Below are 16,063 nucleotides of genomic sequence, written 5' to 3' on the forward strand. Positions count from 1 at the left end.
GTTCAGTGATGATGTACCCCTACATCTCACCTATGTGCCATACCAGTATCTCCATACCATTTGGTTACGAGGACAACCAATGCATATAGTACACAATGACCTACACTTGATAATGCTATCTTCCTAGTAATAGCGTATCGTTTGATCACGAATCAGTTTAAAGACTACATGATAAATCCTCCTTTATCGATCAAAGTAGTCCTAAGGACTTTATCACAACATAGGAGTTCGTTAGAAGATATAATTTTATGATGAAAAATATCAAATAACTTTTATTATTGATCAATTCATACACATTTATAATTAGTACAATCGTAAAACGATTGACTTTAAAACATAATTTTCAACAGAAAGAGGACATGAAGGGATTGCCTTTAAGAAGGGTTCTATGGGAGTTGCTGGCTCAATCGCTCGATTTTCAGTTAGGGCTGGGTAAAGGAAGAAAAGATTATTTGAGCGAGAGAGTTTATGGCCAAAGCAAGATAAGATAATTTTTTTATTCTTCATCAGTATTATATAGTTTTTAGCATTATATGAGAAATCTAATTCAATTTCTCATCAGTTATATAGGAGAGTTACTTTTTTAGTAACAACAGTCTTCCGCTTCTTATTTTATAACATCATTTGGAGGGAGGGGCAATCAGAGGATCTGGACATAGTTGTAGCTGTAGTGTAGTAGCCTTGTTATGTCAAAAAAAAATTTTGAAGCATAATTGTTGCTGTGGTGTAGCAGCCTTTCAATGACCATGAACTTGGACAGAGGTTGCTGCTAGAATCAGATAATTTTTTTTGCTCCCCATCAATATCATGTTGTTTTTAGCATCATATGAGAAATCTAATTCGATTTCTCATCAGCTATGTAGGAGAGTTGAAGTTTTGGTGATGACAGCCTTCTGCTCCTTATTTTATAACATCATTTGGGGGAGGGACGGTCAGAGAGTCTGGGTACAATTGCAACTTAGGTGCAGTAGCTTTACTGTGCCAAAAAGAAATTTCGGAGCACGGTTGTTGCTGTGGTGCAACAGCCTTCCTATCTCAGAAAAAAAAGAACCAGATCATGGAAGAAGCCTTATTGTGCCGAAAAAAATTTTTGGGGCATGGTTGCTACTGTGGTGCAGCAGCCTTCCTATGCCAGAAAAAAAGAATCGGATTATGGAAGATTATTTGAATGAAACAGAGAAAGAATGAAGGTAAGATACGGGTGAATGAGTGGAACGCATGAAAAAAAATTAAAAAAAAATAATAATGAGTATGTAAATGGGTTTAAGATACAGGTTTGGTAAAGGATCCAAATTTATAAATGGATTCGAATTTGTGGATGGGTTTGGATCTATAGGTGTGGATTCAGATCTAGTTACATATAGGGTTGGGCAGGACATGGACTTAGGGTCAGGGTTTGTTAAGTTGGGTTGAATTATCGGTTGGGCTTGGGTTGGATATCATTTTGGATCTAGGCTTAGGCCTTTGGATCACAGCCCATGGTACTGGGTTTGGGCCTGGACATGGTTAACCTAAGGCTGGGTTTAGGTTTTTGGGTCTAGGCTCAGGCCCATGAATTGCATGTCATAGGTTTAGGTTTTGGGCCTGGGCTCAGGCCCGTCGATTGCAAGTAATGGGCATTGGACTTGGGCCTGGGCTTAGGATTTTGGATTTGCGTTTAGGATTTTGGGCCTAGGTTTAGGCCTGTGGATTGCAGGTCATACATAGGTATTGGACTTGGACCTGGGCTTAGGTCTTTGGATCTTGGTTTAGGGTTTTGGGCTTAGACTCAAGCCCGTGGATTGCAGGTCATAGATATCGGACTTCGGTCTAGGCTTAGAGGGCTACTGTCGAGCTGGGCTTCGGGCTTCAGATCAGACCAGGCCAAAGATATATCTGAGCCTGACCCAAAAGATAAACAGGTCCTATATTTAGGCCTGAGTCTGGCCTAAATTGTTTCGGGCTTAGCCCGAAACCCAACTCAAAATCGGCCCGTCCGATGAGCTTTAGATTGATCTGAACCCAGTTCCAACCCTATTCTTAAAGTGCTCTATCTTTTGTTATCATTTGTCAGCATAGATCTTAAAGTGCTCTGGCCTCAATCATCTATCCGCATGCACATATCTCAAAAAATTTCATTCTTTGTCATCCATCCACCTGCACAACATAAATCTAAAAACACTCTGTCTGTTATCTATTCGCTCACATAAGTCTCAAAGTACTTCATTTGTGATATATTTGTCTGCATTGATCTTAAAGTGTTCTGTCTTCTATCATTTATTTGCCCATAAAAATCTCAAAGTACTCCATTTTCTATAATCTATCCGTTTGCATAGATCTTAAAGCACTATATCCAATATTATTCATATACTTACACAGATCATAAAGTACTATATCATCTTTCATCTATTTGTTTATACAAATCTAAAAACTCTCAATCCTTTGTCATCTATCTACTGGCACATGTCTCAAAGCATTTCATACCATAGTATTGAATGATGAGGTTCTCAGTTTATTGTTGATGATGATTCGCATCCAAAGAAGGCAAAGATTCATGAGAAGCTTGATAAGATAGGAAGGCAGCTGGAGATTGCTGGTTACGATGCAAATATAGCATGAGTTGCATGATATGGATATAGAGGGGAATGCTTTTTCTTTTCATAGTGAAAAGCTAGCCATCATGTTTGGTATTCTTGCTGTTCCTTCCGGTAGAACGATTAGAATTGCAAAGAACCTTAGAATGTGTTGATTACCATACTTGCAATCGACTGGCAGTCATAAGAGACTGAAGCCGATTCCACCATTTCAAAGAAGGTTGCTATTCTTGTAATGATTACTGGTAGGACAGACGAAGTGGTGACGTAGTGTGCAGGAAAATTGGTCCATGTACAACGGTAACCATGGAAGGAGAATGCTGATGCATCCAATAAAGAAAGCTTGATTCCAAACTCAGCAACCTCGATTCCAAGCTCAGTATATATGGGCCGATTGATTCAAGACAGTGGTGTGTCTCACTTTTGACAACTTAACGAAGACCTAATCTGTTATACATCCATACATTCATGGATTGCTTCTAATGTCTACATCAGATTGAAAATTATTCTTTCACCATTTCTTTCGTGCCCTCAAATCAAGCACATAATAGATATCACATGTCTGCAAGACTAACCATACAAGTATATAAGGCTACTGATCAAATCATAATAATTTAGACCAAATAATAATAATAATTCAATCTTCGAAAAAATTAATTTAATAAAAATCCAATCAAATCATTCTCATCAACAATAATATTCAGTCTAGAGAAAAAAAAATCTTTAAATTTAAGCGAAACTAATACAGAGTCTGAATAACACAAGTGACGAAGAAGTTACATCTACTAATTGTTCCAAGCAATCTAGCGTGCACTACCAAGTTCCAAGCAATCCATGATTCAAAATTTGAAAATAAAAATAAACAAATAATAAGCTACATTATTAACCCAGTAAGTAACATAATACATCAAAGTGGGATTTAAATACATTAACAGATAGTAAATCAAATATAATTTATAATATATCATTAGCTGGGCATATCAAAAATTTGCAAATGATATTTTTTTTATTTTTTAAGAGTATATTTCTCAGAAACTAATACTAAATTCAATAACAGGCTATGGCCACATAACTCAGTGGCATGGCTCAAATATACGTTGCTTGGTATCAAAACTAATTTTTCGGATCACAAGTCAATAAATCCAATGTATTATCTCCATTAACGGGACCAGATTACAGCCATAGTAAGAGTATTTATAAAAGCAATTGCACAAACTATCCAATCAATTTTCAAATCCATTTCTAAAAGTAGTCATATATTCAAGCATAACTCGTATATAATAATAAAACAATATATACTTAACCTATGTTATCAAATAGAAAGCATAAATCAAATCGAATAAACTAATTATATTTTTTCAAAGAGATAAATAGAAAGTATGCTTTGAAGTATTATATTACTTACCTCTTCACACTTCAAAATCTGAAATTCAATTAAACGGGTTGGTTTTACCTATTTAATGACACTAACATACGATTGATTTTGTTATCAATGTCTTAGAAGCCTTAACAAAAATAAGAACCCTAGAAAATTCGGATGAATCAAATTAAGATATTATTAAGGATATGACTTCATATCCAACAAAGATGGAAAAGGATAGGACTTACCAGATGGTAGGGTCTAACAACATGATCAGTCAAGTCAAGTCAATGCCATCCAATCAGAGGCCAGACCAGAGTATATATGACTCACAATAATCGAGGATATCCAAATCTAATGAGATACAACACGGACCGAGATGGAGGTCGATACACTACCCAACAGCTATAAGTTAGGAACCTTTATCAAAAATATAGCAGGTTGTAGAAGGGAGACCCTCAAGGGTCGCCTACCATCTATAAAGAGAAAGGTAGAGAGAGAAGAAAGTGAGAACAATAACATGGAATCTCTATTTCACAAGCAAAGAAAGGGAAGGAGAGGGTTCGAGGTAGGGATGGCAAAGGCCAAACGTGGTATCCCATGATAGCAACAAGCCATCAAATTAACTAGCGATACTGGTCAATCGATGGAAGAGAAAATGAGAGGAAGAATAAGAAGAAAATAGAAGATTGATGGGGGATTGCCCTTTTCTTTCCCTTTTTTTTCATGACTTGGGAACACCCAGGGGAGCATATTAAATTTGGATGTCTTGCATATCATTACATGATCCATATTATTTTTGGTTATATAAATAAATTTTTTATTATATGAATAATTTTATGTATTTGCTTTTTGGTATGATTACTGTGTAGGATAATATTGACTTCGAGGATTGCACTGACGAAGAAGTGACGGACACTATTCTCAAAATGGCTGCAAATAGATACAGAGATCGGCGATGTAGGCTTCATAAATACTGCAATGAGCTGCAGGCGAAGGGGATTGATCCTGTGACCCAGCCATACAGAAATTGGGCTGGATCTAGTGACGATTGGCGGTGGTTATGTGAGCATTTTGGAAGTGAGGCATTTCAGGTATGTCTAGTATTCCAAATTTTTTTAATTATGTTATGTCCTTTATTGGTTATAATTGTATGTATTTTGTAGCGACGATCGGAGGCGAATAAGGTGAATAGGAGCAAGATTGATTCTATTCACACACAAGGAAGTGCCTCTTTTGCACAGGGAATGAAGAGGATGGTACGTAACTACATTTGCAATCATACTTTGTAACTTTTTATTAAATATTTACATTATTTTGATATCTTTTTTTTCTTTTTTTTTTTGTGTTTGAACAGGGACTATCCGGAGTCGACGCCTATGCTAAATTCTATCAAAACAAGAGGCAGCATCATGTAAGTATCATTACTCTACATTTTGAATATTTTTAAAGAGTTTGAAAAAAATTTATGATTTTATTTGGTTTATTATGAAGGAAAAAATGTTAGAATTGAGAGAGCAGGCGACGAGGGAGGTGGGATCTGATGGTGATACTGGATCGCAGCAGGTTTGTTTGATGACAGATGATACGATTTTGGATACCGTCCTCGGACGGCAGCTAGGATCTGATCATAGCATGCGGTCCAAAAATCATGCAGTTCGTCATCCGGCCGGTCTGATGATGCATCGGTGCCAGAGGCAGTTAGGACATCCATGAGCATGATGCAAGATCAGATTAGTTACTGGATGAATCGTAGTCAGACGCTCGAGAGGATCGTAGTTGCGGTGGCGGGACGGCTCGGTATTGATGCTTCTGAGTTAGCACCTCTACAGTCACATGATGCTGCCTCTGCACCACCATCGCGACACGTATCGGGTCAGGGATCGACGTCTGGAGGAGGGAACGAGGCCAATGAGTCAGATCATACTTAGTTTGTACTTATTTTAAATTTAAAATGGTGTATGGACTTATATTTTTGTATATGACAAAGATGGTTATGAAACTTTTTGTTATTTGAAATTGGTCTTTTGACTTAGAATATTTTTATTGTGTTAACATACTGTTTATTTAAAATATGTTTTATCAGATAATTTGTATTTGAGCAGATTTATTTAGAAAATTAATAAAAATTTTATTTTTTATCCAAAATTTATTTTAGCGACGAAATATTAATTTCGTCGCAAAAAAATTTGTGAACCCAAAAAAGTAAAACATTTATTATTCATTGCGACGAAATTTTTTATTTCGTTGCTATTTTTGCGACGAAAGTCTTAGTTTCGTCGCTAAAAATTATAACTTTTTGCAATGAAATTTTTATTTCGGTGCAATTATGGCGACGAATATTTTTATTTCGTCGTCCTTATAGCGACGAAATTATTATTTCGTCGTCATTATAGCGACGAAATTTTTTTTTCGTCGTAATTTTTACGACGAAATTATTTCGTTGCTATTTTTGCGACGAAAAAAAAGTTTCGTCGCTAAAAATTTAAACTTTTTGCGACAAAATTTTTATTTCGTTGCAATTATAGCGACGAAATTATTATTTCATCGCCATTATAGCGACGAAATTTTTTATTTCGTCGCCCTTTTAGCGACGAAATTTTTATTTCGTTGCTATTATAGCGACGAAATTTTTATCGTCGCAATTATAGCGACGAACATTTTTTCGTCGCAATTTTTGCCACAAAATTTTTGCGACAAATTATTTTGCGACGAAATCCGTCGCTAAGTTTTGCGACGAAAGTCATTTTCGTCGCAAAAAATAAGAAAAAATTTTTTTTAATCAAAATATTTAGCGACGAAATTTTTTTTCGTTGCAATTTTGGCGACGAAAATTTAAGCTCTTGCGACAAAATATTTTCGTCGCTAATACAGTACATAACTTCGTCGTCTGGGTTTACTATTTTTTGCGACGAAATAAAATATTTTCGTCGCTAAGGTCTTTTGCTACGAGGCTCTCTACAAATTTTTAGCGACGATATATTTCATCGCAAATACTTTTAGCGACGAAAATAAGATTTTTAGCGACGAAAAAATTTCGTCGCAAAAAATCAAATTTCTTGTAGTGGAAGGTCAGCACAGACTGATGGCCGATGGTGGTGGATGGCAAGCCAGATGAAAAATTCCTAAAATAAGAGGGCCCCATTTCAAAATAAATCTGATGACTCACCGGTCCCAACCAAAATAAAACCCATGGCTTAGAAACTCAAAAAGAGAGAAGAAGAAGCACTAGGGGTCCTTACCTCGTTCCTAACAACGTATCGATCATGGTCTGGCAAAATCTCCTAATGGAACCTGAAGAATTGTCAGTGAATAGCTCAAAACCAATAACTTTAGAAGTGGTTTCTTCAATAGTGGAGTGCCTAGAGAGGGAAGGAAAGGTGATTTATAAATGAATACCTAGGGCTTTGCTAGAATTTGATGTGCCCTAGGATTCCACCTTTCAAAGGGGTCAGGAGGGGAGATGGACTCCCATTGGGAGTTTGTTTTGGAGTTCATGCTAGCCCACTCAATTGGGGTTGGCTTATCTTAAGCCATGCCAGTCGATGGACAAGGCCAAGTTTAGGTGTTAGGCTGGCCTAAGGGCCGCATCTCACATTTTTTCTTACTAAAAAGAAAGAATCATGAGCTATATATACCAGCCCAATAAGTAAATACATCAAAATGGGGTCTAAGCATGCTGCTAAATAGTAAATTAAATATAATTTATAATATATGCATATCAAAATTTAGAGAATAATATTCTTTTTACTTTTCAAGAGTATATTTTTTAGAAACTAATATTAAACCCAACAACAAACTATGGCCATGTAATCCAATGGCATGAATCAAATATATATTGTATAAAATGCCAAATAATAGATATCACTATTCTAATCACCGGTGGCTCGGTGGCGAAAGTAGTTTCTCATATTATAAGTCGATAGATTCAATGTATAATCCTTTTTAATGGAGTCGAATCATACCCATGCTAAGTATATATGCATGTAAAAAATTTCACATATTATCCAGTTAAATTTTCAAATCCATTTCTCAAAGTACGTAAATCATATATTCAAAAATAACTTATATATAAGAATAAAACAATATATACTTGATCCATTTTATCAAACAGAAAACAAAGCACATAAATCAAAATAGATAAATTAAACTACTATGAATAGCTTGTGGTTAGTCCTTGTGCTATAGTATTCCTTGTCCACATGATATATAAGCCCCGAGCCAGGTTTGCTTAATTTGATACTATTTATAATAATTCACTATTTCATTCAACAAGTGTTAGCCAGAGGTTTCATATTGGTTCTTTGGTTCTATATAAGTATTCGAAATATTCTTATTGCAAAATTGATATAGGACTAAACATACGCATGTGAGCATGAGCTCTCACATGCATATTAAAAAATATTTTATTACAATGTGAAAATAATTATATTACTTTAGGAGCTAAATCTATCAATTTTGAAAGATTTTCCTAAAAACTAAATTAGGAACTAATCACGATCTCCTATTGCTGCGGTGTTGATTTTGTTTAGATGCTAAGTTTGTCAAATACTCGACTCGCACACTCCAACGACTCCATGGCTAGTCCAAAAACTTTCATGCTGAACTGAGAGACCAGCTAGTCTACATGAGTTATCCTCCTGTGTTACACACTCGTTTGATTAATATATAAAACAGATGGTGCATCTCTCATTCGCATCTTATCCGCCCGCATGTGTGCATGGTATCATGCGTGGGCACACAGAACTGTGCATGCCTGAAGGAGAGAAGGAGAGTCCGGGCAAGGTAGTCTGATTGCTAATGACATGGAAATTATTATGTGCGTCTCTAAGTGTCTAACTTTGCAACTCCAAGCAGATGGATGGCGTATGTCAATGGACTGTATGTAGCCTTTTCATGCGAGGAATATGTGAGGGGAAAAGCTAGCTGATTAGATCTTGAGCCATATATATATATATATAGAAGTGGATTGGTGAACATTTACAATCTCATGAGAAAAGGATCATTCTGATGAGGAAACATATGGCAGCACGTATACATGATCTCTGGGCTTCTGGCATATGATACATAACATAATAGTATTAACACAGATGAAATGAAAGCAGACAGTCTTTTGTTTTTCTCTTCTTTTTTTTTTTTTTTTTTTAATTTCTTCCTTTCTTTTCATATTAGGTGGCTCATGTCTGTGCTGTAGTTGTCTGGCAATCGTGTTTATGGAGAGATACTGGACAAATATAGGCATATGCAGCTCATCAGTCGGCAGTTATAGGCCAAAAGAAAGCAATTGTTTTTTTGGACCAAACTCCAAAGTGATTGAGCAAATTATTAAACTATGAAAAATATTACAACCGTTTCAATACTCAAACGGTCTAACAAATAATTTTAATAACAATTTGACAAACTATATATCCTATTCAAATATGATCATGACTTCGTGCATGCCCATCAATCATCATCAACTCTCCAGCGAAATTGTTCCAAATTTCCTGCAAATTAATGTCGCAATCCTAATGCCAGTTCTATGCTTGGATGGGAAAGACCGAGTGTTGGTGTTAAATCGCTGACAACTTGTCGAACAAAGCACATCAAACGACTAAATGAAAGGCTTGATGTACAGCTATAGCTATGGCGACCAAACTTGTCATTGTGCTACGGGTTTTTTGTGTACTATTTACTGCTTCCTTTAACTGAGTCTGTCTCTTCGCTGAATTACCTTTAATCACGTACGTAGATGATAAAACAATTTAAACATTAAAATGTTTTACTTTCTTGCTCTTCAATTAAGCACCAACATGCATAGTCCCACAATCTTCACTTTTCTCAGGCATTTTCTTTTTTTTCCACTAGGCAAGACGATTTCTTATACTATTTACCTATCATTTTATTGTTTCAAGAATCATGGTTGTGTTTTTTTTTTGGGGGGTAAGAAAGGAAACATATATGGTTGTTAGGAGAATAAGAGTATTATGAAACCAAGGTTTCCTCCCTTTTCCTGAACAAAGAAGAAGAAACTACTCATACACCAACTCAAAACAAACAAAAATGGAGGAGATGATCAAAACAAGGATGGACTCGATGCGGGCCGGAGGTTTTCAAAACCCCTACACCAACATCATGGTTTCATAAAAAGGGAAAAAAAGTAAAGAAAGAAAGGAAGGAGAGAATCCTTCTTTAGCCTCTTAGCTAGCTAGATGCGGAAGCCACAGTCGAGAATCTTCAGTAGCTTCTCTTTTCTTTATGTTAGTTATGTTATCTAATGAAGAGCTTCATCTAGAAAGTCATTCTTAACGAATGCTCTCAAGTTGCACCCTTTCTTTTTTTTTTTTTTGAAATTTAAGTTGCACCTATTGTTCGAATATATATCAAAGTTGATGGAATGGGCATTGCGACAGATCCAAAGAGTGCACGAGGAAGCATGGGATACATGGTCAATGGAAGAGAAATCAGTGATCGGCTTGTTCAGTGGTGATGCAAATATTGAATTCTATCAGAATTAGGATTTCTAGAGCATCTCAACTTTCAAGTCAATCAAGTCAATACCATTGTTTCTAGGTGCATGGGCTAGAGTAATTTATGTCCGTTTGATGAGGAATGTGATTACTCATTTTGAAGTAGACTTCCAGTTACAAGTTCTGAGCTTTAGCTAATTAATTGTCATTTAATTTGCAAATTTGGGCTTAAATTTGAAGAATGAGAATAAAGTCAAATTTGAGCTATTTAGATTTATATAGGAAAGGTTTTTATTGTGTTTTGTGTTACGTTAAGAACATTAAATGGTAGTCTTGATTTAAAACAGTTTCACGAGTGCTACGATTGGTACATGAGTTTGTTTTTGTAACTTTTTACAATAGAATAAATCATATATGCAAGCAAACTAATCATGTATTCTTTTTGAGTACACTTCTAAGTAAAATTTATTTATCATGAAATATAAAATCCACAAAATGCAACGGTTCCTTGCGTTTTGGGAGCAAGATTGTTTTATTTATATTCCTTTTTTTGGTGCATGATGCCTTAGCATTTGGGCTAAGCTATTATGTGCTTGTGTGCACAAGAGAGAGATACACTGAGAGAGACCCTTAACAAAAAGGAGTAGTTTTGTTTAGGAAAATTTGCGTCTATGACAGAGCCACTACTAAATATAGAGATAAAAAACTTCAGAATCCCGACGATCCTTGGAAAATGATATGAAGCTTCAAACTTCTCTTTTTTTTTTACAAAAAAAAAAAAAAAAATGATGAATCATTGATCACAATAATTTGCTTTATGCTACAATAAACACGTAAAGGTCGATGTTGACATGCTCCCTATCTAAGAATAGATTCCTCTACACCTCTATGCCAGAGGAGCAAATAAATTTTGCCTAAACCAAGTTAGACCATCGTAGATGAGCAGATAAGCATCTCAAATATATAATAATTAAGTCACTGCCAATTATTGAGCATGATAGACTTCTATTGGTCGCAGGTGCTTTTGAGGTTGGTCTCTCTTGGAGGACAGTATTCTTCAAAATTCAAACCGGATGACTCTCTTTCCAAGGAAGAATATTTTTATAAATATATACTGTCTCCTCTGGTGAGCAGTGATTTACTGGGTCTCATAACCTCGATAAATGGTACTTTCCTTCATGATGCCATGCATCAAACATAAATAATACTGCGATCCGGAGGGAAAGAATTACAGCCACAGCCAAAGAAAGCTCAAAAGATTAAAATGATGGGATAGATTAATTATAAGATGAAAACTAGAAATAAAACTAGAGATGAAACTAGAAACAAAAGATTGAAATGGAAACTTTTCTTTTGAAAAGATCATCTGACGATCATGAAAACTAGAAATGAAGCTTTTGCAGAAAAGGCATAAGCATCACGAGCAACCCATAAAAAAATATATATATCTGGTTCACAGTAAGTGATTGCGTGATGGAGATTTCATGAGCATGCATAAGGAAACAAAAGCCAGGAGCTTCACAAATTATTTATCTACAGGAGCTTTACAAATTATTTATCTAGGGGATGTAAGTCATTCCTCTAATGAAATAAATATTTATTCTAAGTATCTAAAGAAAAAACAACACAAAATTAATCACGAGTAGTCCATATATAGTCCTGTTTATCCAACATTCCTACTATATTATAATTCTAATATCTACAATATTTTTCATCAAAAAAGAAAAAAGAAACTAGTGTTACCCTTGCAAAACTAACAACAAATAAGGCAATGTGCTAGCTTATAGAAGTAATGGCAAGGAAACTTCACTGAAGTGATCTCTCTCGCTCTCTCTCCCTCTCTCTCTCTCTCTCTCCCCCCACCCCGATCTCTCTTTCTAGAATTGGTGGCTGTAACTCCTGAAGATGGTCTCTCTTTTCTTTTTTCTCTTTCTTCTCATTGTTGGAAGAGGGAGTGTCAAGTTCCTTACTTGTTTGATGAGAGGAGTGCTTAAAAGAAGGGCCAAAAGGATAAGACCAAACATGTGGTTAGAGTTACTCAATGTAACCCATCATCTCGACATGTGACAGCTCTAACATGGAACAAAACAACCGACAGCACCTCCATGGTATTATACCCATTTGGCCTTTTTTCCATGCCCTCTTGCTGCATTCAGCTTTCACACCCTGGAAGGAGTGAGCCCACAACTCCAGCACACACATCCGAATAAACAAGGCAACCTTTGAGCTAAGAACTACTACTCTCCCACCACCCTCAATCCTATTTTTGTGACAATTAAAAGACTCATATCTAGTAGGTATGAGTATTAACAAATATAAACAAAAGAGTTTCTTATATGTTTTACAAATTAAAAAAGACCCATGGAACTATAGGGCCAGGAAATCATTGATCAGATGACCCTATATATGAGTTAAGAATTTTAAGTTCACTGACTGTTGGACTCGATGGATCTTGGGGTCTTCATTCGCTAGGAACTTCAGGATCCTTCTCTTCTGTGTACTGTCATCACTCGCAACTGTTTCTCCATCTCTATATATATCTCCTGTTGACCTGAAAGGCTGAATGGTTTCTCTCTCTCTCTCTCACACACACACACAAAAAAAAAAAAAAAAAGGTGTCTGAATGCATTGCAATTAGTAAATTATGGCTGGTTAAAGATCAAAAATTCATGGACGTAATATTCCCAAGGATGGAAATGGGAATGGAGAAACAAGGAAAAATGATATGACGAGAATATGATAAATGTGTCACAGCACTGAATTTTGTTGAACCAAAGACTCAACACCATATCCGAAAAAAATAAAAGAAAACAAAAGGAACAAAAAAGAACAAAAAGAAAAAGAAACCCTAACTTGAAACTCTCTGGAAACCATCAACACTCACTCTTCTCCTGCCTCACTTGAAACCCTAGCTAAAACTCTAAAATCCATACCTCTCACTAACACACACACAAAAAGAATGGTTTGCATGTATACTGCGAGCATGTTTTATACTTCAGAGAAATATGAGATTCGAAGATGATAGAAAAATGATAGGATTAAATAAGAACAGAAGAGAAAGATCGAGAGCAACATCATCGCATGCATGGGCGCGAGACCAACCGAACCTACGATTCGCTCGTGCTCATCGTGTCATGCCGGCCGTCGCCTCCGCCATGCGCTTGCTGGGACCTGGTCTGCACCTGGTCGGAAGCACTCGGCGGCAGCCGATACGCATTGAGAGCAGCAAGGATTCCCATGTGCCCCTCGCCGGAGCCTCCTCCTCCTCCTCCTCCTCCTCCTCCTCCTCCGCCGCCGCCGCCGCTGCCCGAGCCGAGGCCTAGCTGCTGACCTGGCAGTAGAGCCATAGGGGTAGGGATATTCATGAAATGCAGGCCACTAGACATGGATCCTCGGAACATTGTGGTGCTGCCCATCTGTGGGAACGTCCATATCGACTCACCACTCGCGATACTTTGGCTGTTAGGGTTTGTTACCATCCACAAGGTGCCCGGTATTTGGCCGTGGCTCGCCTGGCTGTAGCTCGCCATCTGGTGTTGTAGCGGTTGCTGCTGCTGCTGCTGTGGCAAGTGATGATGATGTTGTTGAAGCTCCTGCTCCCACCGGCGCTTCCGCATGTTACCGCCAATGTCGGCGTCCGACGGTGTGTCGGCCCCGATGCAACTGCCTGAATTGAAATTGAGGAGCAAGGACGAGGAGGATGACGAAGGGCCCTCAGGGGGGAAACCGGAGCCGCCGATCCGGAGTGGTGGAGGCGTAAGGCCGGTGGCAGAGCTGAAGTAGTTGGCATGGAGGCGGGAGGGGACGGATATGCTGGAGCCGGAGCTGCGGAGGGAGATGTTGAGTGAGGTGAAGTTGGCAGGTATGGTGCCTGTGCCGGTGGCGGCGATCACCGCAGGCTCGGCCTGCTGCAGGAGCCACTCGATGGTCTCGCCGTCGGACTTGTGGCCGAGCTCGCGGGTGAGCTGGAAGACCCGTGCTGCGCAGAGGGCCGGCATGCGGATGCGGCGACCCCGGCCCTCGACCTTGGTGTGGCGGTCCTTGGTGGAGCTCCGCTTGGGGGGAGCCTTTCGCAGGGGGTCAGTGGCAAGCTCGTGGCCGCCACTGCCGCTGCCACCGGCAGCGGTGGAGGGGTCGGAGGAGATGGCGAGGGACGGGTAGCCGGAGCTGGAGCAGGAGTCCTCTTCCTTCTTCTCAAGGAGCTGGAGGGGGAAATTGGGCCTTCGGGATCCTCCGGTGGCGTCGCCCTCCATGTTGGATCAAACCATGGTGGTGATGGTGATTTGATTGGTGTGGGGATGGGGAGGGGAGTGAATTAATCTTTGAGACAGCTACAGGAGATGAGATTGAAGGTCTAGGCCTTTAAGGAGCTCGTAGGGGACCCAATTCGAGTACCTACGTTGTAGACTAGAGAAAAGGGAAGCAGTAGTCGGATCAACCTGCAGGCTTGTGGAGTTTGTAGAATGATACCTAAAATTCAAACTTGGATGTGTGTAGAGATGAAACGAGAGGCTCAGAGTGAGAGATCATACTATTTCATGGAGTTTGGTAGGACATCCAATTCAAAATTTTATGTTTGCGTAGATAATAGAAAGAGAGATGGATACCTGTGGGTGGGGTGGGTGAGGGGGGAGGCGCAGAGAGAGAGAGATCAAACTCTTGTATGGAGCTTGGAGGTACTCTATGGAACACCCAAGTGTGTGTGATTTGTGTGGTGGGGGTGATAAATCAAAGAACTCTGGAGCCCATGGGACACCTAAGTTCAAGTTTTTGACATGTATGGAGAAAGAGGGATGATCAATTGACAGTAGATGAAGTGAGAGAGAGAGAGAGAGAGAGAGATCCAACTATTTAGGGAGTTCGTAGGACACACAATTCAAATTTAAGCCTGTAGAGATTGGAGGAATAGATAGAAAGGGAAGGCGAGACTTAATTGCTCCATTCTCTCTAAACTTCTAGAGAGAAGGAGAGGGGACTTGGAAGGATAAGGAAGAAGGAAAACTTTAAGCAAGAAATATAATGAGTGGAGATTACATGGTGGCATGGAAAGCAATGGTTTTTGAGGAAATGTCTGCTTTACCGAGCTTTTTTTTTTTTTTTTTTTGCCCCCTCTCCTTCCATCTTTTTCTTTCAGGTCTTCCTTTCTTCTTCTTTTTTTTTTTTTTTTTCAATCCTTTTACTGTGGCGGGGCAGTCACTTGGCTCAGACGCCACGTGCGGTGCTCTTTATCATTCAATCCACAAAGACATTAGTGGCCGAGGTGGGTCCCTTTTCCGAGTCAAAAAAACGAGAGACTCCACAGAAAGGAAAATCAGGTGGGGCCCCCCTCCATTCTGGTAATCATTCCATTACCTTTTCCCCATTAGCCTTTGCCTTTGCCTTTGTTTTCCTAACCATGGTTGGGATCCCGGGATGGGGCCCTTCCAAATTCCCTCTGCTTCAATGCCTTGGCTAGGGTTAGGGTTCCCATATGACCCACTTTTTTGAAAAAAAAAATAAATGGCAAAACCTTTAGCTATAAGCTTGCTTTTAAACCATCAAACCCGTCGGGAGAGCTTATTAACCTTGCTTTGCGCCACTCTTTGGAACGTATGGAAAAAAAAAATAATAAAAATAAAAACTTTGGCTTGGATCTATTAGGACATTTCCTGCAATGGGAGTACTCATGGGAGGTGGGAGAA

At 38.5% G+C, this 16,063-nt stretch overlaps 1 protein-coding gene across 1 annotated transcript; it reads right to left on the minus strand.

Annotated features, from left to right (window-relative positions):
- Positions 1-11,879: 11,879 nt before the first annotated feature.
- On the minus strand, positions 11,880-15,414 carry LOC140854144 (transcription factor TCP15-like). The gene has a single exon (XM_073249634.1). It carries the CDS (start codon positions 14,633-14,635, stop codon positions 13,490-13,492), a length of 1,146 nt encoding a protein of 381 aa, XP_073105735.1. The 5' UTR covers positions 14,636-15,414; the 3' UTR covers positions 11,880-13,489.
- Between the last annotated feature and the right edge of the window lie 649 nt (positions 15,415-16,063).

This window comes from Elaeis guineensis, chromosome 15 (genome assembly GCF_000442705.2).
Source record: "Elaeis guineensis isolate ETL-2024a chromosome 15, EG11, whole genome shotgun sequence".
In the NCBI taxonomy this organism is placed as follows: domain Eukaryota; kingdom Viridiplantae; phylum Streptophyta; class Magnoliopsida; order Arecales; family Arecaceae; genus Elaeis; species Elaeis guineensis.